Source organism: Haplochromis burtoni, unplaced genomic scaffold (assembly GCF_018398535.1).
Source record: "Haplochromis burtoni strain Fernald_Lab_line unplaced genomic scaffold, NCSU_Asbu1 Contig_244, whole genome shotgun sequence".
In the NCBI taxonomy this organism is placed as follows: Eukaryota; Metazoa; Chordata; class Actinopteri; order Cichliformes; family Cichlidae; genus Haplochromis; species Haplochromis burtoni.
The window spans coordinates 524,023-551,744 of record NW_024582605.1 but is presented as its reverse complement, the minus strand read 5'-3'; the positions used below and the strand labels follow the sequence as shown (position 1 = coordinate 551,744).

Below are 27,722 nucleotides of genomic sequence, written 5' to 3'. Positions count from 1 at the left end.
TGTGTGTGTGTGTGTGTGTGTAATACTAGTTTAAGTCATTTTAATTACATGAGACTAAAGCCTAAACACTGTGTGAACAGTGTATAACAATAATATGACAGATTTAGACATACAATGGTAATATGACAATATAAGGTACCTGTCTCTGGGTAAAGTGCAATATGAAACAACTTAGTACCATGTTTATATGCATGTCAGTTAAGAGTGTTATTATAATAGCCACTTTTGTAGACATTTAACCAACGCAACATTATGCAACAGGTGGCCTGTTAAAGCATCTTCATCACAATAAAATGTCTAATTTGGTAGAAAGACTATATAGATAGCCATGACAGCATATGGCAGAGAAACAGATTATGCTCTGTTCCAGTATGTGATGCAAGAATACTGCTTAAGGCTTGTTTAACATTATGGTGGCATTTAATACATAGAGGGAAAGATCTGTGTTTCTTTCTTTAGACGTTTTTCAAATAGATGCCCAGACTGATAAAAAAAAAAGCAAGTGGAATTTATCTTTTTGAAAGTCAGTGGATGCACTAAAAGCATATGAGAACATATAAGCACATAGCTGTCTTTGTAAGAGCTGTGCAAAGTCAGTGTGATGTGAACCAGTGCTTTTCTCTGTACTGCAGCGTATTACTGTGAAAATTGCCTAATGCACAGCCAGTAGACATGTGTTTCTAGGAAACAAGTCATGCAAAAAGAAGTACACTGCCCGGGTTTACAAAAACAACATAACTTCAGTAAATTCATGAACACCAAATCCTAAAAAGTGGTTGTGCCCTCAGTGTTTTACAAAATACATACAAGAGTGAGGCCAGCAGGGTAATGATTTTTACTAAATAACCCTTTCATCCACCCAGCCCATATAAGTCTCTTAACTGTTGCCTATATTGTTAGAATATTATTTTAACTGAAGGAATGAAATGCATCTTAAAGTTTATATTTTTAACAAGATATACGAAACCCTCAACCTAGAAATGAGTGGTGCATGTCATATTCCCATTTTATTTGTTGCTATGCTCAGAAACATCCTTGAAATAGAGTTTGGAAAGTGGCGTGGACTGCTGATGTAGCATGCTGGCTTATCTGCTGAATGCACTACTAAAACTCCCTCATATACTCAGTCTCTGCCAAAACAGACATTTTCACAGCAAAACGGCTCAAGGAAATCCCTTAAAATTGACAGGGCCCGCTTACTTTTCAGTCCAACATCAAACTCTCCGCCTAACTACGCTTACAGCCAAGTAGCGCTTTGAGACATTTAACAATTCAACGCGTGGATGAAATATAATAGAGATGAATTAACGGATAAATGTTCCTACACAAAGCATGGCATCGCCACAGTCCTCTTTGACCGATACTGTAGCACAGAACAGAAGTAAATCCTCTTTGATTATGGATGTGATGCATTATGATGAGCACATGAGGTTAGGAATACACCAGGGGCAGTAGCATTTGCAGCAGTGAGGTCCATCACCTAGCCAGTCATTGTGTCACATCATGTGGGGGAGGTAGTGCATGTGTGGGGGTAGGGGATTTGTGACAACTGCCATCTGGTCCGCTGGCACACCAGCACGTGTGACAACATGACGATGACAGTGTCAGTGTGAAGTGCAGCTTTTAAAGTTAAAAAAAAAAATGCTAATGCTTGCACCAGCAAACCGTGCAATATGTCACTCTGCCTCCAAGACAATAATTTGAACACAAAATAGCTTGGCAGGCTTTTGGGGGGAAAACAATAGGAGAGCTGCTGCTTTCATCATGGAATTTGTCACTTTTTTTTCTTTAAGTAGTTAGTAGATATCCCACAAGTCCTCCCAAGTTTGTGACAGATTTTTTAAGAGAAAAGCACAAAGCATAATTGAATATGTCCATCTTGTCTGTGAGCCAGTGATTGGAATATCACTCCTACTAATTGAAAGTATTTTTTTTAGGAAGCTTTAAAATGTGCAGTGTTTGACTTTGGCTTGTGAGCCGGTGATTGGAATACTCTGAACACAGTTGGCAGGGTGTTTTCTTTTTTAATATTTCAAACACTCAGCCCCGACTTTCAAATACTCCTTTGCTGGCACCAGATGGGGAGTTGAGCGTTCCTGCCCAAACCCAGCCACAAAAACACAACCACCCTGCTTCTTTATTTCAGAAAGCCTTCTGTCCTTGATTTTTCTCCCTTTTCTATATTTCTAATGCGCCAACTGTACCTTATCTTAGTCTCAGTCTGAGACCTGTTTAGTTTGGCCTGAGGAATGAGATCAAGTTAACCTTTTTTCTTTACTTTTTATGTGAAAATAGCAACATATAGTAAATACTTATAAAGAAAACAGTTCTTCTGGCAGGTTAGTTTTATTTATATATATTATGTGGGATAAAAGGAGACAGTGCTGCATTATGGGGACAGTTGCCTAGAGCGCTTGCCATGAAGGCTTGGTCTCCTATGGGGCTTTGGAGTACATGTGGAGTATAAAGCATAGCCACCTGTCTCTTTTAAGAAAAGGCAGAGCCACTGCTGCAGCCGTGGGCACTCGGAGTCCAGGCACTTGGTTATTCAGCACTCTATGTAGACTCAGCATGAGTAACCTCTCTGCAACATGACCTGATATCATTCCCACTAAACCTTGATGATTGTAATGAGTAGCATTATTATGTGGCTCTAATAAAAGAAAGTTTAACTTTTTAGGACTATTTTTACAGAGCCCCCAAAGGGTCACAGTGGGAGTTTTTTACAGACGTTTCATAGCCTGCTGGAGCTTCTGTGAATCACTAAGGCAGTAAAAGGTTGTGTTTTTATGTTGCCTCTCTTTGCTGCATTATTCTTGATAAGAGACATGAGCTCTTTTGTCCATTCGCCTAACCTAGCATTTGCTTAAAGTTTTTGGCACTGAAGAGTAGAAACTGATGTCAAATATAGTGAAAGAACGTGAAAAAAGTTACTAGCTAGATTAATTTATATAGTAACTGCCTAAAACTAGCCCAGGCAGGCATCCAACTGCAAGTAGTTCCAGTGATTTTTATTTAACTTGTTATAAAGAATGCATTATTGTTAAACCCACAGCACATGCATGAGACCACCTGCATAAACTAAACCAAACCCAGAGGAAATATCATATCTATAGTCATATATTCAACACTATTTTCACTTTGTCTTCACTCTGGTGATGTTGTTTGATAGTGTGGAGGTTAGGTCTGTGCGTCAAGTTCTTTCACGCAAAATGGGAATGCCGTTTTGTTATGGACCTTCCTTCACTTCTTCAAACTGTTGTACATATTTAAAATTGATCATGTGCATCTTAAAGTTGCTGTTATGCAATAACATGCAAACCTTTACTTCTTTTTTGCCTAAAATATCACTGCATTACACAGTATTAATACTTCTGTGGATTTCCACTAAGCATTGCTTCAAAAATAAACTGGTTACTGCCTGCCAGTAAAATCAAGACAGGTTGAGTTAAATGCCCATGTTAATTAAAATCCCTAATTACCCTAAATTGTTATGTAGCCATGATTATGCCTCTGCCAGCAATTTGAAGGCTGTCATTTAGCTGGCATAAAGATAGCAACTTAATATCCCCCAAGTGTCCCTGTGAGTCCTTGCCTCGGGGAAACAACCATCTGGCTGACCTCCCTGTTCAAAGTGGGCCAGTTCTTTTGATAGAAGAATCAAATAATGACGGGTCCCTCAGTCTATTTGGCCACAGCTCGCTAAAGGCTCACCTTTGTGTCTTTTGAAGATGAAAGCAAGCACAACAAAATATTATGTATACACGTGTCACCTCCAGCAAACTGTGTTTTCAGCTTGTCTGTACTGTCATTGTTGTTTGAAGGTGTGGGCTGTATTGGATGTGTTGGAGAAATTCCCAAGGTGACGAGCCATTTATATCACAAGCCTCAGCTATAACTGAGGCTTGCAGCCACGGGCACAACCATCTGTTGAAGCTTGTGGAAATTAGGTCACTTAAATTATACTGATTTGGGGTAGATTTCTCCATAAAAGACATTTTCTGTGGGTGTCACTGAGACCAAATTCTTTCAGTACCTGCTGAGTCCTCGAAGGATAGCAGGTTTAAACAGGGTTTCATCATACTTTTGGTTATTACACTTGAAAGAGCTAAAAAAAAAGGGACTCATTTGGAGGCATGTTTGTCTGAGGAATCCAAAAACTAGAAGTTATAAAATTACCTGACAAACTTTACATTAACAGACTATACAATACAATCTGGATTCCTTATTATGATCAGCCCAGCCTAGTCTTTAACTTCAGTTTTAATTCATCTGACACCAAATCATACAGGATATCTCAGTGCAATTCACTCCATTTTTTAGAGAGAAACCCAACAATTCCCCTTTGAGCAACCACTTGGTGACAGTGTGAAAACAAAAAGAATCTAGTTTTTAACTAAAAAATGAATTAACCTCAAACAGAAGAAGTTTTAGGGCGAAATGTAAAATATATGTACATTTCTTTGCCATACAATAAGTAAGCTACCCTTCATTTAACAATTAACTTGAGAAAGTTAATGAGAAACAGGGAGTGTTGGGGAGGACTGAACCAATAAGCTCAACTCACTTCTGCTCATTATTAATTTTACCTCATTATAAGCTTTTTAATGTGGTCCTCCACAACAGCCCCTGCTTCTTATGTGGACGCTCAGACAGTTAATTGTCCATTCTGAGTATTTAACATCTGAGATCCGCTTCAGATAATGTGGAACTGCCATCTTTACCTTTATGTCAGTAAAATAAAGTATTCTTGTATATTGTTGCCTGTGTTTTATATATCATGGATTATGCATTTATATGTATATTTTTTGCATGGCAGAGCCAGCACAGCTTTGAAACTGACCTTTGAGGTATGTCAGGACATGAGGAAGCACATGGAGATCCTACCAAAGACCGGCTTCATCCAGGCTCAATCAAGCTTTAGTGCCCAACTGAAGTTCATCCCGAGGTAAGGAAGGACACACAGAGGATGCAATGATAATGGAACCACTGGAGCAGTGATAATCTTATTTTAGAATAACCTTGTTAAGATTCTATCAGCCTTCTATGAAAGTGCAAACTGTTTCACCCCAAAGAGATGTTGTAATATATTTTGATCCTGGCTTACAGTTTTGTGTAATCTGCTTCTTAAAAAGGGTAAACAGTATTTCTGTGGAAAAGCTGCTGTAGATTATGTACGCTGCACACTTAATGTTTTAAAAAAGCAGGTGATTATAGTAAAGAAGAAATCGATACACTGTTATGACAGGACAGTTCATGTTCATTTTAAAAGCTTCTAAGAACAAAAACTACAACTGTTAACTTAGCTAACTTATCATATTAGCCTACTGTTGGTGTTAGCCATTTTGCACATATGAAAACAGTTAAACAAAAGTCAACATGCATATCAATTTCTGTGAACCAGATAAATCTTATTACTTAATACCAGTGTTGGGACGTTACAGTAACTACCTTATTATTGTGGTAACGAGCACGGTAACTAGTTATTATGCCAAAATCAGGAACGCGTTACTCGTTACTGGGATTTAGATAGGCTCGTTACTCGTTACTTCGTGTGGTGGCTATCGCGGAGCTTCCACAGATTCAGTAACATTAGCAAGTGGTGGAGGCAGCAGGTGGATGAAGGAAAAGGGACGCAGAAGGAAAAGAGACCCGAGGCGGCCGCCGGTCCAAGTGTGAACTGAACTTCAGGTAAGAAGTTATGACCTGCAGTCTCTCTGGGTCAGATATGAACCAAGTTTAGGTGGAGTTTATTTTCGTTATGCTGACTTTTTCCGTACTGCGTGCTAGCTAGCATGACGGAGTTTCTATACAGCTGGGTGGTGCTATGAAGTTAATGATGTTGAACTTTATTTTGTTCATAAGTTATTAGAGTTGCCAACCGTCCCGTCTGGTATTCAGAGAAAATATTACGCGTTTCTTATTGAGGTGAAAAGGAACAGTTTGTCCCGTAATTCAGCTACAATGAAAAAGACACAAAGCTGGAGTTATTCTGTGTCTTTGCTGCACAGCTGCCTCTTCTCCTCTCATTCTCCCCCCTCCCTCTCCCTGTTTCTACTTCAATCATGAAAACTGATCAATGATCAGCTGATCGGCTCTCTTGTTTGTTTATCGCCCACTTTGCGCCGAAAGAGGAAACCAGCGGATGTCGCGCTAAACAACAGCAGCACGTTTAAGCTTGATCAGCTGTTGTTAGAATTTATTTAATATTAATTTCTAGTATCAGCTGATGTTTGCTGGAGCCACAGCTGAAAGCTGCTGGTCATGATATGGTTTGGTTATCTGGTGAGAGGGAAACATGAAGATGAAACCAGGAGATGTCCTTACTGAATCATCAGAGCTGAACAGGTGATGGAGAAACAGGTTTACCTTTTAGGTGACATGAATGAGTTGAAGGGAAGTTATGAACTGTTTCTGAGAGACAAATAACACCAGGATCCTTTTTTATGTAGCTGACAGCTGGTAACTGTGCAGGTGCGGATCTAGCAAAGTGTTGCCAGGGGGGCATGTAGGGCATTAACAGGAGGGGGGCACAAAGAAATACTTTTCTTTCTTATTCTCATTTAAAATGTCTAGCTTTTAAAAAATAATTATCTGAATCTTACAACAAACGATTGATAGATTGATGCATATATACCATCAAAACAGTGTACATCACTGTCACAACAGTGTTTATTTTCATTCAAAGGCTTTATGATTTTTCCTATAATGGTGGGCCGTCTCTAGTCAAAATGCCCGGGCCAATTTTCTGTCCCAGTCCAGCCCTGTATGCAGCTCATCTGCAGTCTGGTGTTACCTACATCTTCCTATTCAGAAGGCAGAATTTCCGAGTTCTGAGTACAATCGAAAGCACCACGACTGCAGTTTTTGTGTTGGATGTAAAAGGCGCACATGACGCTGTGACGTAGGCTAGAATCATGGCAGCAGTCAATGACGGTCCAGGCGTGGGATTTCTCTCATGGAAATATGCACATTATCTTTTCCTTTCTATTGGTAGGTGGCACAGTGCACTTGTGGCAAGTAAGCAAGCTAGAAGACTGGCAAAGTTATGGAAGCAACACATTAACAAGAGAATTCTGAGTAAAACCAAAGTTACTTTCCCTAGTAACTAGTTACTTTGAAAGTAACGAGTAACTTGAAGTAACTGAGTTACTTTTGAGAGAAGTAACTAGTAATGTAACTAAGTTACTAATTTAAAGTAACTTACCCAACACTGCTTAATACTGCTTTACCTGTTTAGCTGATATCCTTCCACTTATGCCCACTGACTAGGGATTATAGAAAGCTAGATCACAGGTTGTTGAAGTGAACAATGTTAACAGTGCTCTCTTGCTCTCCAGGCTGCAAAGTGGGAAATAAACTACCGGTTTTCTCTCACTCTGTTTTATCAACTACTATCCATGTACCCTGGGCAACTTAGCTTCCATCTGTGCCTCACAGTCAGTGCTATAGTGGATTAATGTGCACTACAATTATTAAGTATAACACAGCCCACCATCTCAACCCTCATTTGCCAGTTTAAGCCGCCTGGTTTAATAGCTTTTGTGGCGGAAAACAATGAGCAAAATAGTTAAAGAAGCTGTGATGAGCACTCACTGCGTCGATTTTACACAACAATTTATGCTAGCTTACTTTTTGTCTATAAATCGTGTTTCCCTGTGTTGTGGCTGGCTACAGAAATCTGTTGTGATATCGTTACTAGTTTACTACAACGCTTTTTTGACACAATTCCCTTTTCCAAAGCAAGTAAACGGAGGAGTCTTACAGAGTTACAAAAGGCAACAATCTGAAGCCTGTCAGCAGCCAGCAGGTATAAAAGAGTTTGTACAACACACCTGCCCTCTAATCGCAGGGGCATGAAGGCTTGTGATAATGGTTTCTAATGACTTTGAAGGATGTGGTAATTCTTTCAAGAACAATACAGGCTCTATATTTAGATGGAGAGGCAGGAGCTGAACTGTGGTTTGAATGCCAGGAGAGCGGACAAGGGGACCCCCAGGGCAAATATGAGAGGCGTGCGGTAAAAACTCTGTGTGGGTGTCAGTATTCTTCTGCCCACACTCCTTTTTTTTCTCGTTTCACAGTTCAACAGCCTTGCGTATTGATAACTGAAAAGACATTTGTGTATGCATAAATAAATAAATAAATAACAGGAGGTCATTTTCGTTGCAAATGACAAAAGTTAAGGGCATGCAGTGGTCATCGTACAGTAGGGTGGCAGTAGAGGAAAGTGGGAAAATGTCAGTAATCTGGCTTAGCGAATCAGCAGAGGTTTTTAATGCGAGGATTAGAGTCCAGCTTTACTTGTGCTGCTGCTGAGATGGTGCATCCTTCATGAGCACTAACACAACTACAGCTTCACCCCCTCCCTACTCTCTCTGTATCACACTTCATCACTCCATCTCTCTCTCTGTCTCTCTCTCCTGCTTCTGTGGCGTCTTCTCCCACTCGCTCACACATATTTCTCTTTTTCCTGCCCTATCACCTCTGTGCTTAATTATACTTCTTTCTCTTTGGGTTTTTCTCTCTCTCTGCAGTCCTCTGTGTTTCTGTGCTCTTTCACTTCTCCAGCTCTAACTCTGCATTTATTCTGCCTCTTTTTGTTAGTATCAAGCTCCTCTCATCCCTCAATGCATTCACGATTCACCACTGCTTATATGATGGTCCTGAATCTGCTTATATAACCTAAGACACCAGACATAGATCCGTGTGCTCTGAGTGGCCAACACTGTTTTCACTGTTCTCATAGTGGTAAATCTTGTTTATTTGTAGATTGTAGATCCATTATTAGAACATTAAGCTCAGCACGGTAAATTCTGAGAACAGAATATCACTAAGTGTAAGTCTGGCATTAAATTGTTTTGCTGTGTTGCTTCATTTTTCAGTCTAACATCCTGTGTTTATTATCCTTATTTTCTCTCAGGTAATTATGTCACAGTCTGATACACAGACTGTATATTAACAAGATAATATCCTGTTTAGAATCAGTTCTAAATGTGTTTATTTATTATTTTTGTCAAGGAAAAAGGTATATGATCACAGATCAAGACAAAATGAATACACCTTTTACTGAATGTACACTTGTATTATATCATTGATAGGTAGCAGATGGTATGTGCATTTTTTAAGATTTTGCTGCATAGCCAAAACCTGACTGCCAGCTGTATACAAGGTAGAGCTGGGCGATAGAACGATAACGATATGTATCGCGATATAACTTTTACTCGATAGAGAAATTAAGCTATCGCGATAGACCTCGCCGCTCTTGTCCTCTTAAACAAAAAAAAAAAAAAAAAAAACAGCCAATCCAAATTAAGTAGCGCAGAGCCGAACCAATCACAGCCGCAGCGTCACGTCGCGTGACTTGTTACGTACAGCACAAGTGCCAAGCCGCACGTGTGTTTGTTTGGGAAGCAGCCAGCGGGTAATGGAGCCAGCGCGTAATGGAGGAAATGAGTGTGCCGACTAGAAAAATCAACCGAGCGTGACCGAAGAGAAAACAGATGAGGTTCCAACGCCGGAGAGATTGTCGAACGGAAGAGCCATAGAAGTTCCGTAGTGTGAAGGTATTTCGGCTATTTCAAGTCTGACAAAAAACAGAGTAGCGTGCACTGTAAATTGTGCCGAAAGCAAGTCTGGAAATACAATAAACTGGTGCATGCGTCACACTGTGCGCCACGTTATTGTTTCGGTGAAATGAATTTCTACAATACTGTTACTGTTAATTCTACTCTCTGCAGTGTTTAAATGCTTACATATACACACAGTTACTGTCCGTCCACACATACGACTCGGTTCTGCTTCTATGCCCCAGCTTTGTTTACTTTTTCCCACCGAGGCTTCTAGACTTCTGATTGGCCAACATTTCTGCACGGTTAGGAATCTAGCGCCACCTGCTGCTTTGGCATGTTCATAGCAGCGTTTTCCTTCATTTCTGCCTTTATGTGTGGACGGGATTATTTTTTAAAACGAAAACGGAAAATCTCCGTTTTCAAAAATACCCGTGTACGTGTGACTGGAAGCGCTAATTCGTCATTCGGCTTTTGTCAGACTAAAGTAACTGTTAAAACTGTTTGAAAAGCTAAGCTATACAACAAGGAGAGATTGAGAATTTCCTTTTAGTTCTCAGTTTATTTGATATTGACAAAAGTTAGTCAGTTTTGTCTGTTCTTCTGTAAAACAAACTAAGATTTATTTTTAGAATTAATATTTTGTTTCTAAGTGGAATTGACAATTTAGTCTGTTTCGTTTGTTCTATTTTGAAACTTAAACGCTTTAGCGGCTGCCTTTTGTGTAGTTTGCAATATTTGCCTTTATTTATCTGAAAAAGTCTCATGTTCCTTAAGTACATCTACCCTGTTGAACTTATTATGGGAAATAAATATTTAAATAAAAACAAGCTGCTGATTATTTCACATTTTACTTGTGAGCAACGGCACATTTAAATCTTACAAATATAGTTATTTGGCTTATATCGTGATAGATATCGTTATCGCCTGAAATGAAAAAAACATATCGTGATATGAAAAAATCTCATATCGCCCAGCTCTAATACAAGGCATGTTGTATTGTTTTTTGTAGCAAGAGTGTGGTGCAATTGGAAGCGGCAGTTTCAACCAAGTGGCCTCAATTAGTTGTTTTTTTACAGATCTAACAAGGACATGTTTGGTATAATGTGCAAGTAGATTGCAAGTTGAGTGAAGTACAAAAACAATTTGTGGCTCTAACCATAAGTGTCACGGTCTGGCTGGCAGACCGTGGGGATATGGGGAAAGAGGACCCAGGCGCAGAGCTCTGTGTGCAAACAGTGCATTTATTTACATTGAGAGCTGTAAACACAATAAATCCCAGTTGCTCCCTTGACTCCCGTGTGTATGTGCTCCCCTCCGACGTCTGTGCTCGTGCTCCCGGCTGTTGTGTTCTCGCACACCCCGTGTGTGCTGCCGTTCTGGTCCACTCTTCCACCTGCGGAAAAACCACAGAAACAGCCGTCAACACCAACCCTGGCGGGCATACACGAACTGCACCGTCATACGCTGAGACACACACACACACACTAACCACACTAACTTGGGACGACAACTCAATGATCCCACGCCGGTGGGAGCTCCAACACTCTCCTAAGTAGCTCCCCCTGACGAGCCCTGATCACCAACAGGTGTGTGGCAGGAACTTCAGGTGTGGCCAGTCCTCCTGCATTTGGACACATCTCTTTTTGTAGTGCGAACTGTACTGTGCTATGATGTGTTGCCAATAAGGACATATCAGGAAAATATCTTGTTTTTTTGTTTTGGCATGTGTCACAAAAAGTCCTGACAATCTCAGCAGTTGGAATATATGTTTATTAGTGCTTAGCCCTTACTAAACAAATCTGGAGGTTGACCAGTGACAGATGGACAAAGGGCTGTGCGTGGAGGCCCTTTCACTGGAAGTGACGTAGACAGACTGAACACGAGTAGTCAGTTGGACACCTTGGACACACGTGATAGACACAGGTGGAAACAGAGATATGTCTCACTTCCACTTGTGAGCTAAATGCATGAAATACAATTTTAAACTGAGTGTTTAAGGGTTTTGTATGTATCTGCAAAACACCAGTGAGTAAACGATGATCTGGGTTTTTAAAAGATTATCAGGGGTTTATGTCTCTCAAAGACATAAACCCGTTCTGTAGGTAAGTATGGTCTCAAAAGGTGGCTAAAGCTTTACAAAATAAGATTTTAATTCTCCTTTAAGATACCCCAAGGACCCAAACAGTGTCCTTCATCCACAGCAGAAACTCACATGATTCTCACTGGGATTGGAAAACAAGTATGTTTCCAGCATGTCATCAAGCTGTGTCCCTGTATGTGTCATCTCTGTCATGGTTGGATCTCGCCTCCCAATCTGTTGATTTTTGGTAGGTTTGCTTTTGTGTTATGCAGTGGCGGTGTGTCATTTAAGATGGCATTGCCAATTCCTTCAGCCAGGGATTATCATTGGATTTCCAAATCCTCATTAGAAGCACTGCTTTCACTCACTGTCTAATCCGCGCACACACTCACACACTGTTAAATCTGGATTCACAAATGACTCATAGCTTTCATTCTTTATACAGGTGTTTCCTTCTTGCCTCCCCTCCTCAGGCTTTTGGGAGAGGGTGAGCACATTCTTGCTTCCTGCTCCGAGGGATTGTGCTTAGCCTGCCCACATCATTCAGCATCTCTTCTTGCTTCAGCCCTCGCTGCCTGTCTTCCTCCACCTTTATTTGTCACATCTAGCCCACTCACTCTTTTGCCTCACATTCTTCCATGTGCAGCATAATCCCCTCTGTACTGTACTAAATCTAATGGTTCACATGTTTATGATCCCGCTCGATGAAGAGGAATGCTGCTCGTTTGAATTCAGATGGACGCTGACGGAATCAGAGTGATTGCCATTTTGTTTCGTGACATTTGTGCCGCCCGATATTCGGTTCGTGTTAGCTCATTTCTGTTCGGCGGAGGGTTGTTTAGTCTTTTTACTTTGTCATTTACTGCCAGCACAAAAGCTACAATCAAAATTGCTTTGAATTTGAGAGTTTCCCTTTCTTTTACATATTGTACTTTATTGTAACATACTAAATATGTCTTGAAACGTTACACGCCGCACCGTTATAAGATGCATTACCATGCCATGTGAGCTGGCTCTTTTGGTCCTAAATTTTGGCTTCTTCTAAAATCTGTCCCACAGAAAAGGAAAGCACATTCTTAGGTTGTGCCTGTGGAGAATTTCAATCTAACTCATGGAAATTTGTTTCCCTGTTTTTGCTGATGACGGGATCATTTGAACAGGACTACTCGAATTAGTGGTTTTAGGTGTAATCTCTGAAGAGCAGGCAATGTCTCCAACCCTGGCAGTTCCAGCTGATAAAAGGGAGATTACAAGGATAGATTACTGCAGATTAGACTGAATGGTTCTGCCAGCACTTTAACTGCTAACGCACGACTCTCATCAGAAACGTTCACACTGCAGTGGGTTTCAAGATAACAAGCAAACATAATAACTTCCGTAACTTATTTCTTTCCCATCATTATGTTTTTTTACTTAATGGTCATTTACTGTAATTCTCGTCCGCCCGTTTTTGCACAGTGAAAAATCCTTAAGCCTCTTAATCTGTAATCCCTTACATAATCACTTTTTTTAATGGTGAAGAGAAGTCTAAATACGAGTGCAGACTGAAGAGGAATGTATATATTTTCTATGTGAATACATTATTTTTACTCAAGCGAAAGGAAGCGCTGTGTTGTAAGCTCATAAAGTCCCCTGAAAAACAGGCTTCCTTCTGGTTTTTTCCTCCTCACTGTTATAGATTAAAGCTGGTCATTAGAAAAACCACCTGCTGGATTGAACAGGTTATATCAGTAGTTTCACTTGAAATACTCTGGTTATTTGCATTGCGGCTCGGAAGTTAGAACAACCATTTGAGTTTTACTGCATCTACTAATCTCTGAAGTACCATAAAGGCTATAGAGGAGAATTGCTTTTGGACTGTGGATAATCTGGCTGCAGAGAGGAAGAGCACACAAGTAAATCTGTTTAGGACACTGACAAATCTGAAAGCCTATCCATCGACAAAATTCTCCCGAGCATATGGGCCTGGCGACGCCCCACCAGGCTTTTCCACTCTGCCCTGCCAAGCTAATTCAAGAGTGACTCTCCAGCAGCGATTCTATTAGCAGGCAGAACAAGAGTGCTTCCTTAAATACTCCCTCTGCACTCATTGGTCAACCTATGTAGGGGGAAAAAAAGGACTTTGTAATTGCAGAGATTTAATTTTGATGGGTGAGGAGGTGACCTTTGTGGGTTTTTGAGTCATGAATGGGGTTGTCGTAGAGCAGTTTCTGGGACGTACGAAATACAAACCTTTCCTCGAACTTGAAGCTGACAGATTTGCTGAAGGCGAGGGTGGTTGTAGCGCTTTGAAAAGACACACTAGCATCTGGGGAGCCTTAAAACCAATGACATTTACAGCATTAGCTCTCAAGCCTTCAACCGGCATTAAGAGTGTAAAGAGGAAAAGACAGAGGGAGGCAGCTGAAAGGAGAGAAAGGGAGGGAAAGCGAGGAAAATTGAAGGATGTTAGGAGAAGGAGAGAGGAGGTGGTGGGTGGATCTAAGACACAAACAGCATTTGACATTTGACCACTTTTCTTTTTTTTTACATGCTAATGAATTCTGCATACGTGCATATATGCAGTTTTTTACTGGTGCTAGCACGAGAGCAGCTCTTGACACTGAGGGATATTGAGGGACTGGAGTTTTACATAAGCCTGTGCATGACTACTGGTCCTCTTTGAATCATACTTACGTCTCCCATCACCATGGCTACAACCTACAGTAGTGTGGAGGCGCGCTCTGCATCTCTCTCCTGCTTTCCCCGGCGTGCCGATCCTACAGTCGTGGGTTAAAGTAAAGTAATGGGTCTTCAGGGTCTGAATCTTTCTCTTTCTTTCTTCACTGGCTTGTGGCTTTTGACAGATGGCATTTTGTGTATTTTAACAAAACAAATAAAAACGCATCAAAATCACTGTTGCGATTACGTGTTTGTTTTCAGCCTCTACTTGATGTCTTTGCTCTTTTCTGCTTGTGAACATGAAGATAAAGCTGTTTTTATGACAAATGGCGACTTCCTCACGCCTTCCTTTTTGCTTTCTCACAGACGCTCCCTGTCCAAAGATGCAAAGTTTTTTGACAGTGACACAGGAGTCCTGGAGGTTCCAATGACAGTGCAAGTAGCAGGCCAGGTTTGTGTCATGTTACGCACTATACACGTATATTGCAGATAAAAGCAATGTGATCCTGAAAGCAGTGGGCTTGAACGTGTAGTGCAGTGCTAGTGTCCTACTTTGTCCTAAACAGAAGCGCAGCTAGCGAAGGTTGTAACCTATTTTGCTTGTAACAAGCTAAAATTATCTCCCGCCCCCAAGGCCCAGTTATTCCATGGACACTAATAAGCCAAGCATAAAGGTTATCCCATATAGTTTTGCTGAAACTGTCTGCAGTAGCACAAAAATGGTAAAGTAGGTTTCAGATGTATTTGTTATCCCCTTCTTTTATTATGGAGTACCTGTTGTGCGCAAAATTTGACTACCTTAAAACCTCTTGCCCAGCAGCAAAGGCAGTTGTCATCTTTCTTGATTTCATCACATACATATAGAGCAGTACACATGTTGATGTAGTACTCTGATGCTTTAGGTCAGGGGTGTCAAACCATAAGGCCCGGCAGCTAGAACTGGCCCAGCAAAGAATCCAATCCAGCCCATTGCAGTGCTTTGGGAAATGTGAAGGAGGGGAGACCTCCCATATTGTAATTGATACAAAAACATTGTAATTAAGTAAAAGCAAATAAGCAAATGACAGAAAACTTTTTTCATTATCTAAAAGAGAAATTTCTGTATATATTTACAGTGATTTCAGAGTAAATTAAAAAGAAAGCTTTTTGTTAATTAACTTAGGCAAAAACATGCCAGTGCTTTTTCTGTCATTTTAAACATTTATTTCTTACAGTTTAAGTCATGCTGACAGATTTCTTTTACTGACTACATCATCTACAAAAACTGAGACATACCATTGAAATTACACTTCTTTTTCTTATATTAAATATCTCACCCATTAAACACGTAGTTAAACATCTTTCAACTTACAGAAAAACAGTTGGTCCAACCCACTTAAGACCAAAGCAAGCTGTATGTGGCCCACAGTGTAAAATGAGTTTAACATTTCTGCTTCAGGTTCTGCTCTGGCAGCGTGTTTGAATAAATGAATGTTGTTTGCTGGGAAATATAGTTGGTTTAGTACATGATTCTACATACTAAGACGGGGATCTCAAACTTAAATGAGCTGTGGGCCACTGCTGGCCCTGTCATCTCACTGAAGGGCCACTTTAGTGTCCAAGTAGTACAAAACAAACAAGAAAACACCCACAAATATTTCCGAACATATAGTGTTTTGTTTGTTTGTTTTTTCATTTCAAATATTGTATAATAAGACAAAACTGCAAATGTGAACACATTTTTTTTCTCACTCTTAATCAACTGAAGCCTTTCATTGAACTACCAAATAAAGACATTGGTACTCTCTTTCTGGCCAGACACGTGGCAGCACTTCTGCTATAACTTTGTTCGTATTTAACAAAATAAAAACGCTAACACAGCCAATCCCTCAACATGTTTGTACTCTCTGCTCATATTTCCTTCATGTTAAATAAGTTTTTGCTTTTTAAAGAACTTATTTGTAAGAACTTCAACAACAAACAAATCCACCCTAAAAAAAAATAGTAACTTCATGGGCCAAATTGAATTCGATTTTTTTACATCGATATATGGGCCGCAAGTAGGAGTGACGTACTAAGATATTCATGAGCCTCAGTGATGCTCGCTACAGACAAGATGCCAGCATCTTATCTATTGCTTGTTTTTTGTAACTTAGTGTGATGCATAAGTGAGACTCAGGTGTCTGTGATTTTGATTTTAAAATCACTTATCTGGCAGTATTTGACTGGATCTCTTGGCCTGTTTTGTCACTCTTTTGGGGGATTGTACTAAGACATTAGTTCATAAATGTATCATTATATATTCACATTAATGCAGCTACTGTTTACAAGGATATAAGTGGAAATTCTGGACCATTCCTCTCAAGAGGAAATGAAACTGCAGCTGAATTCCTTCATATCATCAGACAGTGTTTATTAAAAACACAGAGCAGCTGCTTAGACATTCGTGCTGTGCTTTTGCCAGCTTTTTTTCAGTAAATCTAAATCTGGACAGTCTACTTGCCAAATTGTCACCTTCCTCTACCTCCCCAGCCAGCGACTATTCACTGACTTTACTGGGACGTGGAGAGGAGAGGGCTGGGGCATGGAAGGGGTGTAGCTCTGACGAGAAGCCAAAGAGCGGGCCAGGATGTTCCTGTGATGCACCAAAGCTGTTGCCCCCAGCCCCTAGTCATGAGCTCCTGGCATTACACCATGAAAACACACACACATTCATACATACACCAACTGGTCACCAGACATCACAGCAGCCTGGAAATCAATGGTGCAGTAAACAAGCTCATCTGCTTTATACTGCTGGGGGGAAAAATTCACAAAACCTGACAAAATTTAACAAAATTGCCTCTTGTCTAGTACAATTCACATGAATTAAATGCTGTCAGAGAATAAGGCTAACGAGGCTCATGAGCTCCAAAACTTCGTTTTCTGCATTGAGGAGCTCCAAATTCATACACATTGATTTGTTCACAAAAACGTGACACCAAATTTTATTTTGAGTGGATCTCAAACACATCACCCTGCCTCCATGAATACTCATTGGAGCATGAAATGTGTATTAATCCACTGCTTAAAATAGTCTCGAACAAATGTTCTGTTTTACTCCTGCCTGAGAAACATTTCCTGTAAAAGCTAGAGAGCTCAGCTGTTCATGAAAGAGAAATAAAGACATGACCAGACCTCAAAAATTATAGACTAGGACTAACTAATTGTAAAAAATGTACTTAGGTCGGTGCTTTGTAAAGCCGACTCTGAGCCACAGCCCTGTTTTGGCTTGCACACACACACACACGTGCACACACACAAACATAGACGCATTTCTATCAGTGCAGGGTAATGAAAAATGACCGAATGCACAAAAATTGCTCGATTTTAGCCATGACTGATGTTAAACATCAATTTGATTCTTTCGATAATTCAACTGCATCTGTCTGTTAATTCACAGACTTGAGAAGTCTTTGTAAATTAAAGCAACATCAGTCTGTAATACGCCCATGTTTTTGACTCAGAATATGATAATGTATAATTAAGATTTAAAAAGTGATACCAGAACAGTTTTCAGGACAGCCCGTGGAGTTGTATTATATAAGCCAAACTTTTTCTGGGGCAGGTTAGCAATATTATGATAAAGTGAAATTAAAAGAAATTTCATGTTGTACTTAAAAAAGAAAGACAGATTTACCTTCACTGATATAAAGATGTTTGTCTGGAGAACAAAGATGTAAAGATGCTTCATGTTTGTGCAGGTGCAGCCTGCCCATTTCACCGTCCACGCCATTGTGACCTCCTCAGACCTGCAGTTTGACCACAGCGAGGTGGACTTTGGCTACTGTTCCATTTACCAGTCAGTCAAGAGCAGCATTCGCCTCACCAATCTGTCCCTCCTACCCCAAGACTTTGGCTTCTTGGGTGTGCCTGAGGTACTGCATGAATGATGTGAAAACCTTTTCTTCTATTAAGTGTTAATGTGTTAGTGAGGTAGAGTTGCGTGGATCCAGATACAAGCATTGCTATCTTTGCAGATAATGTTATGTTTATGGAAGAATCATATTTAGTCCACATCCCACTTTCACTGTTTGTTCCATTCCACAGGGTTCCTCCTATTATTAAAATTTGTTAGGTTTGCATAAACAGTAACTTTATATAGCTCTTATAGTGTAAAGAGAGTGAACAGTAAACAGAGAGGCTGTTATCCTACATTGTTTCCTCGTAATCCCCCGTGCTTAAGAAGACAATGTGCATCCTATGTTTGGATTGGCAGATTCTGCTGCCACCAATAAAAGCAACAACAGACGGAGGGATAATTACTTAATGTAAATGCTTTAAATGGCTACAGCAACCAGCATCAGAGTCTAAGTTAGATTTCATGAAAACATCCTGAGTTATAACTTTAAAGCTTTTGTTTTTTCTCTAAATCAAGTTTATTGAGGTTCAGCCCAATGATGGATTTGGTACTCTGCTCCCACAAGAAACCCTGGAGGTTGATCTGATTTTTAGTGCCCAAACTGCCAAAGAGTACGTCTTTCAGCTCAGCTGCAAGTCTGGAATTAACAGGTTAGTTTTAAATCCTACACTGTGTGTAAATGAAGGACATTTACTCTTTATGGCATCATTGTGTCTGCTTAAACATTCAGTCTTTTGTACTTATCTGTTGATAGGACATTTTAATCACTGCCTTTACTGAATGTTTTGATCCCGTTTATTCAATTAAATCCAATACCTACTGATCCATAGCAAAAACATTCATTTTGTCATCAGAGATTTTCTGCTGTCTTGCCGAGCAGTGGGTGTCCACCCACCACTGGAGCTCTCCCATTTTCTGGTTCAGTTTGGAGCCACAGCAGTAGGTGACCAGTCCACTGCCATGCTGTTCCTGAGCAACCGTCAAACGGGCCGTGACCAAAATAGACAACCAGTCTCTCCAGGGGTCAAGGCGCCTGTAATGCCCCGTTTGTTCTCCTTCGCCCTGCCAGAGGACTCAGACATCGACATCAGTCCGTCTGCAGGACGCCTTCTTCCTGGTGAGGTGCGGTATAACACGTCTTATTAAGTTTACACTTATGTTAAAGGAACACACCACCGGTTTTATACATAGAAGGTTGCTAGTGTGAAGAAGACTTCAGATTTATAACAGTTAGACAGTCTATTTAAATCTACTTAGTAGCTTATTCTAGAGTTAGCTGAAACTAATTATTAACTGAATAATTTCATGTTGTAATATCTGTAAAATAATACAATGTGGGCCATCTGTTTTTTTTGTCCTTACCACTTAAGAGTACACATCATCCAACTCCATCCATCCAAAATCTCACATCAGCCCCAAAAACAGATTAATCTCCTTCTGAATGCATTTATAAACCTGAATGGACAAGATAGTGTGACCTTTTGTTTCTATAAAGAAATTAAACATTAGAGAAAGCGGTTAGTTTTTATTTACTACATCTTGGTTAAAAATGATCTTAATAAGCACAGAGCTAAGGAACCAAACCATCTGTGCTCAGAGGGAATTATAAGTGTAATGATGCTCTCTGCTGGACACCTGATGGAAGTGAACAAGCACTATTTATAGATATAAATGGGGGGGGGAAAAGCTCAATGAAAATCACTTTTATTGGTTCTGACAGTCTAATTTTAAGTCTTATTTTCCAGATGACCACTTACCTCCAGACTCCAGTATTTTTTTTATTTAAACTTTATTTTCCAAGCAAGATATTAAGAATAATATATTTACAGTGACAACTTCACAAGTGCTAGAAGGCACAGAGATCCAGGGTAATATATCAGTCCGCTTGAATTGTTACAAACCAGTAACCCCAAAACAGGACACTGCTGAAAGCTAATTTCAACCTTAATATGAAGCAGAGGTTTGAAGTTAAAAAGTGATATGGTGTAGGAACACTGTAGCATGAAAGAAACACACAGAAATATCCTGTGTTATCCTCTAAATCTGAGCAATTTCAGACATATCACCGTCTCTCCTCTACCCCAGAGATGTCTTGTCCAGGTAACGTTCAAACCCAGACTGTTGGACCAGGAGATCAAAGAAGAGGCGCTCCGTCGTCTTCATCGAGCCAAGTTGCTCTATGAGAGTGAGCTCGAGGGAAACAGACTCGCTGAACAGGAGGTACAGCTTAACACCCACCTTCCCACTCCAGCCACTGTCCGCTTGTGCCAGGGTTTTTAAATGTGAACACATCTTAAGTGACTAAATGGGGTTTTTTTTTTACTTTCATAATCACACAGAACATTTTTTTTGCAAGATGTAGTCCCTTCAGTCATCTACCTTAGTATGAACCCATCACTCATGTTCATGTGCATTGTAAGGCAAAACTGGAGATCCCACTGGAACCTAGTAAGGGGAAAAAGGCGTCAGTGAATCCAAAAAACAGCAAGGTGTCCAATGAAGCAGAGAAAGGAAAGCAAAGTGAATCACCAGATCCTGGCAACATAGTACCAGGGTAGGTTTCTACAGATTATTTACTCAATCTAATCAAACAGATCCAGTTTGCTGGACTGCAAATAAAAAATGTTTCTCTAATTGTACTTCCTTTCAAAAGGCTAAATCTAATTAATACCTTCTGAGATCCAACAACACTAGAATATCAACTACTAACAAAGCTTTTCTTTTTCTTTTTGTTGTTGTTGGTTTTTTCTTCTTATTCCAGTGACTAATTGATTTCAGCAGCATTCCCATTTCTTTTCATTCACGGTGATCACAAAATATATTCATTTACAAAATTCATGAACCACCCATCATTTCCTTACAAGGAGTCAGAATTTCTTGTAATTTTTTAAAGTGGACTTGAGCAGTAGTTCTCCAGGCTTTATGAAGGTCTTTCAAAGGTTGTCTACAGACTTTGGTTGGTTATTCACTCATTTTCTGTCCAGTCCAAAGGAATGCACTTGTGTTTGTTAAGCCACTTAACACTGACTTGTGAATCATTCAAGGATAAAAAAGCCACTGAACCATTGTTGTGTCTACACAAAGGACTAGTTTTAAATTCTATCTTTAGGCACTTTGAGAGATGCATCTGGCCCTTCAGCTGATTCGTCTACTGTTCACCCAAACCTCATCAAAAATGGTCTCAGTGGAAGGTCCGCTGTCAAGATGTCATTCTTAAGGGAGGGAAACAGGGGGAATAGGTTGCACAAGAACTGCACTGAGAATCAGGGGCAACAGATCATATGGAGTGATAAATCCAAATTTAAAATTTTTAGTCCAAATATTCATCAGTATATATGAAGGACAACAGGAGAGCAGTACAACAGTAAGTGTCTACAGCCATCTGTAAAACATGGTGGAGGCTCCGTCATGGTTTGGGGCTGCATTTTAGTCTGTGATGTTTGAGCTCTTGTCAAAAACACGCTGCCAATGGAGTAAAAGGATACACAGATAGAAAAACACACAATATAACATTATCAGTCATGGATTGGTCTCCCCAGAGCCCAGACCTCAAGCAGTGTGAAATGATCTTGACAGAGAACAGAACAAAAAGCAGCCAACATCCAAAGAAGAACTTTGAATAATAATAATAATAATAATGCATTTTATTTGAGGGCACCTTTCAGAGGGGTTGAGGAGCTGTGGATAGATGGAAGGTCATGGACGGCAGATGAAAAAACAGCTGGGTTGATATTACTAATTTTCCTAAAAGTGATATTACGAGAGATACAGGTTTTGGAAGCGCTTATGTTTGCATCAAAAGAAATAAACATATGATCAGACTGGGGAAACAATGTGGCTTTACAATGGGTGGGGGTAATGCCAGAACAACAGACCAAATCCAGGATATGACCTTTAGAATGGGTAGGAAATTCTATGTACTGTAGAAGCCCAAAACTTTCCAGGCAGGAGGTAAAATCTCTGAAAAGAGGGATTTTATCATTGTCCACATGAATATTGAAGTCACCAGCAATGATCAGATTTGGAGAAAGTACAGAGAAATGAGTGAGAAGAGCAGAAAATTCATTTAAAAACTCCTTATTTGGCTTAGGTGGCCGATAAACAGTACATATGATGGTGGGGGTAGATCCAGGGAGCTGTAGTGCAATGTATTCAAATGAATGGGAGGGAGGGGCAGAGACAGGGAGTAATTCCCAGTGCTTCCGGTGAATTATCGCGAGACCTCCGCCCCTCCCCGAGATGCGAGGTTGACAGGTGTAAACAAACTCAGACGGAGTGGAGTCATTGAGAGAAACAAAGTCATTGGGCTGTTGCCATGTTTCAGTCAAGCAAAGAAAGTCCAACTTACGATCACAGAGGAGATCATGGACCAGATGTCCCTTACCAGGGAGAGAGCGGATGTTTAATAGACCAAACTTGATGCTGGAGTTACCATGCCTGACAGTAGGCTTAGTCGATCTAGCCAGGTGGGCCAGCACACTGTGGTCAACAGCCCGGTCAGTCTTGCAGGGAGGACGACGAGTTTTTGACCAGATGGAAAATATTGAGTTAGTGTCACTGATGTTGAATCTCCTTCAAGCCTGGAGAACTATTCCTGAAGATACTTAAATAAACTACAAGGTTTTCTAAGAGAGTTCAGGCTGTGTTCAAGAATAAACGAGGGCATACCAACTATTGACTTTAAGGTTTGTTGGAATTGTACAAAAAAAGTGCTCGCAACAAGGAGTCTTTTTATATGTTTAATTGTTACTCTTTTCCTTTTAAGGTCAAGTTGGTATGAGGAGGCCAAGGCCTCTCTACTATACTCCTTCAGGAAACGTTATAGAGAGTACACCATTCCCTGCTTTGTGTCAGATGGAGACCCTCCAGAGGACGACAAACTAGTCCAGCCAGCATGGAGGTCAGTAATCAGCTTCCATATACACGTGTACAGCACACTGTAGGCCCCGTCATGTTAGGTTTTTGTCATGTAGAGGTGGGCAGATCCATCCAAATATAGATATCAGATTGATACTAGTGCAATAGGATCGATTCTTTGTTTTTATCCTGTAAGTTCAGTATGTAGCCCACTGAAATGTCTTATGTGTTGTTTTTTTCTAATTAAATGACATACCACCTCTTCAAAAACCTAGTTTCAAAATGCATGAAAATGTTTAAAGTTGTGTTTATTTGTATTAACCATTTATTGTGGAAAGAAAAAAATATTTAGTGGTCATTAAAAAATTTGCAGATTGATGATGATTGGTCTCATACATCATCACACACTGGTCTCCACTATATAATTTGCCTTTATAGGTTAAAAGTATCAGTATCTGTGTTGGTATCAGCAATCCTGACCCCGGTATTTTACTTGGTATTAGATTCATACCTTATTTTGTATTATCAACAAACCTTCTATATACAACTGGCTATTGCATATAAGGAACACTTTTTAAGCTACCCACAATATCAAACGTCAACACCAGCCCTCGTTTCGTAGTGTCTCTGATTTAATATTTGTCAAGTTTGTTGTCACTTATTTTTTGTGTTGTGGGGGGTTTGATTCTGCTCCCCCCACCTGACTGCTTAAAATGACAACCATAACAACAGTTAGGCTCCCAGTTTACCTCTGTTTCTTCCTATTTCTGTGACGGTGACATTACCTTGAGATAACTGTGTTTCCATGTGGAGTTTTTGATAAGTTGAATAACCAAAATTATTTGACATCTGACTTCAAGCACAAGACCTGACAAAATGTGGTTGTTGACCTGTGGAGCATTTACCACTTTTCTTTTTATACAAATAAGTGTGCGTAACTAAATGCCTCTAGAGTTTTAATAGTCTATTAAGGGAGCATGTATGTCCAAGAAATAGAAGATTTCTTTAGCTGGTATAAATCTCAGAAATAGTTAAAAAAAGGTGCATTTCAAAAAAGTTAATACTCCACTAAAAAAAGTTTGCTAATGGCCCCATCTCAGTTTTCTAGGTTGGTTTTGTGCTAGAATAATTATATTACAAGAAGGTATTCAGCTTCTATGGTGAAGATCATATTACACTTCTACATCTCTTATGTCATTTAAGCTTCACTTTAATTAAAAAAAAAACAACAACAACATATATGGATCTGCATTCATCAGATGTCCTTTACCTCCTCAGTCCCTTCAATACGCTCTACTTGAAGCTTCAGTGTCCTGCTGTACAACCCCCTCTAGTGGTGATATCCAACAATGGCTGCAATATCATAAACTTCCATCAGGTGACAGTGGGTGAGTCGTTTATAAAAAATGTATAGTTACATTAAAAACGCTTAAATGATGCTGGATTTTTATTCTTATCTACCTTGTTGTATTTGTGTCTTCCATTTGTAGGAGAAAGAGTGATTAAAAGGTTTACAGTTCAGAACATTTCACAGGAATCTTTGGATGTATCCTTTCTTTTTCTTTTTTACAAAACTATTGATTACCTTGCTGACAGCTTTAAACATTTGTGATACTCATGATATTCATAATACATATGTATGTGGTTTTTTTCCCTTTTCTGAATTTATCTGTGTGAAGGATTTTTCAGTAATGTGTATTATGTGCACACTGTGTTGCTTTATACACAGCAGAATTCAGATATTTGGTGTTAAAGTTCCATTTTGACTTTCAGAACTAAATAATTGTGCATGAAAGAGTCAGGTCACCCAAATTAGACAAATAAAGCACATTTTCTTTGTTATCTCCAGAAGAATTTATCATCACAGACAGGTGGTGATTTGAGGATATCAAAATCTGGAGAAAGGTGCATTTCATGGCTCATCTCTCAAGCTCTCAGACACCATGGTATCGCACTGATTACAAGGTTTATAGACTGTGGTTTGGAGAAAACTATTTATAGTGCGCACTGTGACATTTGCCAGCAGCATCGTAAATGAAATTCTGTTCACCATCATTGCATTAGGATGGAAGCAGGCTGTTGGTGTGTCTCTGGGGTTGAAGATGCTAACTATTAATCTCAACATCCACATTTCTAGTCTGGCTTTGGGGCTTTTGTTTCACTTCATTTCCTGTCTTAGTTTCACCATAATTTCTGTTTGTCTCTACTTTCTGCTAGAGACAAACAGATCTTATTTAGCTCATGCTAAATAAAAAAGAAATTGCAAAAATCTGGAAAAGTCCTATCAGGGATGACATGTGAACAACAACAAGTTGAAGAAAAAGATGTTATGTGTTCAAATGGATCACCACCGATAGCACAGATTATGTAAATACTTCACCACCAACACTCTACAGTGAAACCTGAGATTATTCCATCATTTCAGATGTACCTGGACATTTAATCCACTTCACCTTATGAATGGCAGCTCTTTACATGTTTTACTTTCATGTCCACAAATCAAAGATTACAAAAAACAAAATCAATGCACTGCTTCTACTACTATAATATTCACCGTAGCTTTTCTTTAACCCTTTATAAGCTGAGCTCGTCGGTGTTGGACATGTACAGTCCCTTTTCCCTGCTCAATGCTCTTAGATCCATAAGACCTGGAGAAAAACACACTCTGATTCTCGCCTTCAGTCCAACTTTGGAAAAAAAGGTGGGTTAACTATGTAAATATTATAATTTAGCTTTGAGTGACAAGCCGACCATCTGTGTTAATACATTGAGTCTTCTTTGTACCTGTTTATGTAAAATTAATCAAGTATAATGATGAACACACTCATCTAACCTGTACTGTTCCAGTGCTGTGACATGCTGGAGGTGCGGTGCCAGAAAATGACCCTAGAAATGACTCTTCTCGGGGAGGGAATAGTCCCTGCTGTCACCTCCTCCCACAATGGAGATGTTCTTGACTTTGGCTATGTGCTGGAGAAGGAGACTGCCTCACAAGTCGTGAAGGTGTGTGAAAGTTAATACGAACAAAAAAAACAAAAACTGTCGCTAGTTACTTTTGAATACTAATTTCTTAGTGGACTGAAAAAAACTCACTTGGTTAACTTTGATGTAATTTTATTTAAGTACATTAACTTAAACATATTTTATGATTCATGTAAACACTAAGTGGAACGAGTAAAAATGGTAAAAGGGGCCATTTTCATGTGTTAATCATAGTGAGGAGACTCACAGGTTTTATGGTTATAGTCATGGATGCGTTAGTATAACTCTGAGCCATATGAAAACACTCACAGCTAAAGCTGATGCTAAAAACGTGTTGGGTGTTTTCTATTTCTCTTTCAAATGGGTCGTTCCATATAGATCTCTCCTTAACCCTCCTCTACCTCCTTTTTCTCCTGGTCTCCCATCCCTTCTTTGCACTTCACTTCCTCTCAGATTGTTCCCGTATTTGTTGGACTATTTCATTTTCATCATCACGTCACCATTAAGAAAAACAAAGGCAGCACCATGCAAGATATTTTTAGACTACAGAGTAATGAGGGAAAAACAGCCTCGGTCACTGGCATTAAATCTCGTTCTCCCTGCAGTTGCAGAACAGCTCAGCGGTGGCAGTGAGCTTCAGGGTGATGCTCGCTAGTCTCTCTCCCTTCAGACCTCAGGGTGGAGCTGACCGGGTGGCCTTTCTGCTAGAAGAATATGCAAACTCCCATGTCCACCCTGCTGTGGGTAAGATTTGTTTGGAGCTCCAGAAGGGAAAACAGATTGCAGCTTGTATTTTTAACACTTTGTCCGTATTTCACTGCTCACGTAGACGTTTTTGTAGTATTTGACTACACATACTACTAAACTTGACCTTAACTTGACTTTAATACAGTATTACCTACTAGAAGTATTGTATAAGAGAGCACAAGTGTGCACCAAATAGCCCAATAGTTTAAATTTCCACAGTTTCATAAATTAAAACTAGCAGTTTTTGCATAATCCCACTGACAGACAAACACATATGAAACTGTAATAATGCTGTAAATGTCAGAATATTTGCTTTAAAAAAACAGGAGGGTAATGTGCTCCAACAGTTCAATTCTTTCATACTGACCTAGCAACGTGTTTTCTGGCTTGTGCAGGGACTCAGAACTACAGTGGGTTGAGTGTGTTCAGTGTGGTGCCAGTAGAGGGCAGCATTCCTCCAGGGCAGAGCCAAGAATTCACGGTCACCTTTCAGCCTGACCACCCGTCTGTCAACTACTCTGACAAACTCACCATAGAGCTCATGAATAAGGTCAGAGGGGCGCACACGTGTACAGATTCACACGCTCTTTCAGCTGTGAATGCATGCGTGCTCTCACCCTGTCCTTGTCCTCAATCACTGCTTATAAAAACTGATCGCATGGCCAAGGCTAAAACACTGTTCCTAATGCATTCATGTTATTTAGATGTCCTTACTGCAGCCTGGACGTCCTCTCTGGTCTTGATGATATAACAACCTTAACCCTGTGCCATTTCTGTCTCTCAGAGTAAAGTGTGTGTGATGGAGCTGAAGGGTGCAGCCTCTTCACATAGCATGTATCTGTGTGGCGGAGACCCGCTGACAGCGCCTGTTGAATCCCTGCTCCCTCCAGTCATAACCAGTGAACCTCAGCTCACAGGTGGCATGATTCAATTTCACTGTTTT

At 40.0% G+C, this 27,722-nt stretch overlaps 1 protein-coding gene across 3 annotated transcripts in view; it reads left to right on the top strand.

Moving 5' to 3' along the window:
- Positions 1 to 27,722, top strand: part of cfap74 (cilia and flagella associated protein 74) — a 52,855-nt gene that overhangs the window by 22,564 nt on the left and 2,569 nt on the right. For all 3 annotated transcript variants that reach the window (XM_042227113.1, XM_005938121.3, XM_005938122.3), the window contains exons 22-36: positions 4,820 to 4,948; positions 14,680 to 14,764; positions 18,036 to 18,209; positions 18,710 to 18,843; positions 19,048 to 19,315; positions 20,279 to 20,413; positions 20,614 to 20,747; positions 22,959 to 23,093; positions 24,329 to 24,438; positions 24,541 to 24,596; positions 25,632 to 25,751; positions 25,898 to 26,053; positions 26,638 to 26,776; positions 27,175 to 27,329; positions 27,564 to 27,696. In XM_042227113.1, coding sequence (XP_042083047.1) covers positions 4,820 to 4,948; positions 14,680 to 14,764; positions 18,036 to 18,209; positions 18,710 to 18,843; positions 19,048 to 19,315; positions 20,279 to 20,413; positions 20,614 to 20,747; positions 22,959 to 23,093; positions 24,329 to 24,438; positions 24,541 to 24,596; positions 25,632 to 25,751; positions 25,898 to 26,053; positions 26,638 to 26,776; positions 27,175 to 27,329; positions 27,564 to 27,696 — 2,063 coding nt within the window. The remainder of the gene's footprint in view (positions 1 to 4,819; positions 4,949 to 14,679; positions 14,765 to 18,035; positions 18,210 to 18,709; positions 18,844 to 19,047; positions 19,316 to 20,278; positions 20,414 to 20,613; positions 20,748 to 22,958; positions 23,094 to 24,328; positions 24,439 to 24,540; positions 24,597 to 25,631; positions 25,752 to 25,897; positions 26,054 to 26,637; positions 26,777 to 27,174; positions 27,330 to 27,563; positions 27,697 to 27,722) is intronic.